General features: G+C 43.0%; 1 protein-coding gene across 2 annotated transcripts in view; it reads left to right on the top strand.

The window, feature by feature from the left end:
- Positions 1-2,357, top strand: part of KPNB1 (karyopherin subunit beta 1) — a 28,291-nt gene that overhangs the window by 20,520 nt on the left and 5,414 nt on the right. For both annotated transcript variants that reach the window (XM_018565596.1, XM_018565597.1), the window contains exon 16: positions 710-792. In XM_018565596.1, the coding sequence (XP_018421098.1) occupies positions 710-792 (83 nt within the window). The remainder of the gene's footprint in view (positions 1-709; positions 793-2,357) is intronic.

The following is a 2,357-nucleotide window of genomic DNA, read 5'->3' as shown; positions in this document are numbered from 1 at the left end:
AATTTGGTAGGCAAGTTTGAAAAAAATTCCGACAGCTGCTCCCAAGTACCCATAAAAATGGCTACTGGGATACACAGTTTACTGGGGGTGTGCGTGAGGGCCTCTTCAAATAGCCAGCGAGAGAGAACAGTTTCATTAAACCTTTAATAAGTCCAAAGAAAGGTGCTTCTAATCTCCATAGATGGAGCTGAAAAAGCTAGTGCAAAGCATCTTTGTGTCCTACATGACCCAAGGCTGGAAGCAGCACTGGTAGAAGCTGCAGGCTGATCCTCCAGGTTGGTGCTATAAAAGGGGTGGGGTGTTTTTTTAAATTACATTTTCTTAACCTGAAGGCTTTAAAGCAAGCCATCCCTGACTTATCTAGCTTGCACGACCTTTGAGGATACATTAATTCATCCTCAAAGGTCATACCACTGGAGTCGGTTTTTAACTGCTTACATGTACCTGGCGTTTCCATTAAAATATTTTGCAAGAATAGAAGGTAAAGGATTTAATCTGATTGCCTCTGTTGTAAACCTTTGAAACCAGTTTCTCCACAATGCCTACAGTTAGAGATTAGGGCTTGATTACTAACTGCTTTTTCTGGATATGTCAAGACTATGTACATAACCTAAATATTGGTTCTTTTAAAGCGGAACTCCAGCCAAAATGAGACTGTTTTTAAATTGCATAGTGTTAATTGTACTGTGCCCTTTCATGTGGTTTTTAGTGCTTGGATCAGAATTTCTGAAGTACCTGGAGGCATTTAAACCTTTTCTCGCCATTGGCCTCAAGAACTATGCAGAGTATCAGGTGAGATCTTGTTTCACTATTTTTTTCTATTGTGGGTGTATATTGTGTTCTGCCTTATCGGTGTGTGTGATGGTACCAGTTGGTCCTACAGTCAGTGTACCCCCCCTAACCCATAATGTCTTCCTCCCCTATTGAATGCTAGTTGTTTCTAACACTAACTCAGGCAGTGTGCTTGTTCCTTGCTCTAAGTGACCTGGCCTGAAACCTTTACAGATCCTTATAATGTAAAGCGCTGCACAAACTGTTGGCGCTATATAAATAATAATGCTGAAGTGTAAAACATTGTGTCGATCTTCAATTCCTGTTGAGCTCCTAGGATTAAATGCCTAGACTGATACATGAAGCCCTGTCATTCAGCAACTCAGTCATAGTAACAGCTGAATGACAGAGATTGCTCTTACAGCGGTAAAGTGACTTTTGGGGGGGCGAGGAGGAGCGGGCATGATGTACTAGTATGTACAGCATATTGGCACATTATGGCAGATTTACCTGCCCCACATTCCTCCCTTTCTGGCGCTTACATCTACAGCTGTCTTCTGGGTTTGGTGTCTTTGGCCTCTTGATTGGCCATCATATAGTATCTCCCGCACATGTGCAGCTCGGCATACAGTCTCTTTTGCTATAAAGTCTACCGATCAGTGTTTTTTATTTTTTTTTTTTTTTTAAATTTTAACGAAGTAAGAAAGATTTAGTTTTAAAATGCAACTACAGTATTAAACCAGGTAGCACAGCGGCTTGGTGGTAAGCATTTTTGCCATGCAGTCCCTCGGTGTAAATCCGTGCCTGGTCACTATTGGGTTTGCTCCACGTACCACAGTTTTCTCCCACGCTCCAAAAACATGCTGGTGGGTGAATTGGTCATAGTGTATGTGATGTAGGGACCTTTTTTTTCCCCCCAAAGTCATCTTTCAGGGCAGCGCCTGAGAGAGAGGATCCACCCACCTAAAACAGGACACATCATCCACAATTAAAATAAAAGGTGTTACAGCCCCACCACCTCAGTTTATAGTGTTTCCTCCGGCCTAACAGGGTCATTTCAACCGTTTTGTTATTTTGTCCATAGGCCTGCATGCTAGTTGCAGGGGCCTCCCAGTGTGTGCTCACCTCTGAATTGGGGACAGTGGACCTGGGGGGTTGCATGCCTGGGCTTGTCCTAGGATTAACCTCCATGTTATCCTATTATGGGACCCTCCCTCCCCATCTATCCCTGAGGTTTCTTATCCAACTTGAGGAAAAGCAACCATCCCCGGGTGTATATGGGCTCTAGCAGAGCTTTCCCTTACTCACATTTGGTTCGGCTCAGAGTTCTCCTCTGCATTTCCTTGAATGGGGCGGTTTGCCATTCATGCTCCCTATGTATGCTGCCATGTTGTGGATACTGATATCCTGTAGCATTCATGGCCTCCTTGAATGGACAGCTATGCGATGCAGTGGTGAGTACCCCTGGATAGTGAGCTCCTTGGAGTTTGATTAAAAATCAACTCTTCCCCTCTAATGCGATTTTTTTTTTTTTTTTTTTTTTTTTTTTTTTTTAAAAATTTTGGTTTTTTTTTGCCCCTACACCT

This window comes from Nanorana parkeri, unplaced genomic scaffold (genome assembly GCF_000935625.1).
Source record: "Nanorana parkeri isolate BGI_ZX_2015 unplaced genomic scaffold, ASM93562v1 scaffold864, whole genome shotgun sequence".
Taxonomy (NCBI): domain Eukaryota; kingdom Metazoa; phylum Chordata; class Amphibia; order Anura; family Dicroglossidae; genus Nanorana; species Nanorana parkeri.
Note: the sequence above shows the minus strand (reverse complement) of the source record. Positions and strands in the feature narration are given on the sequence as shown.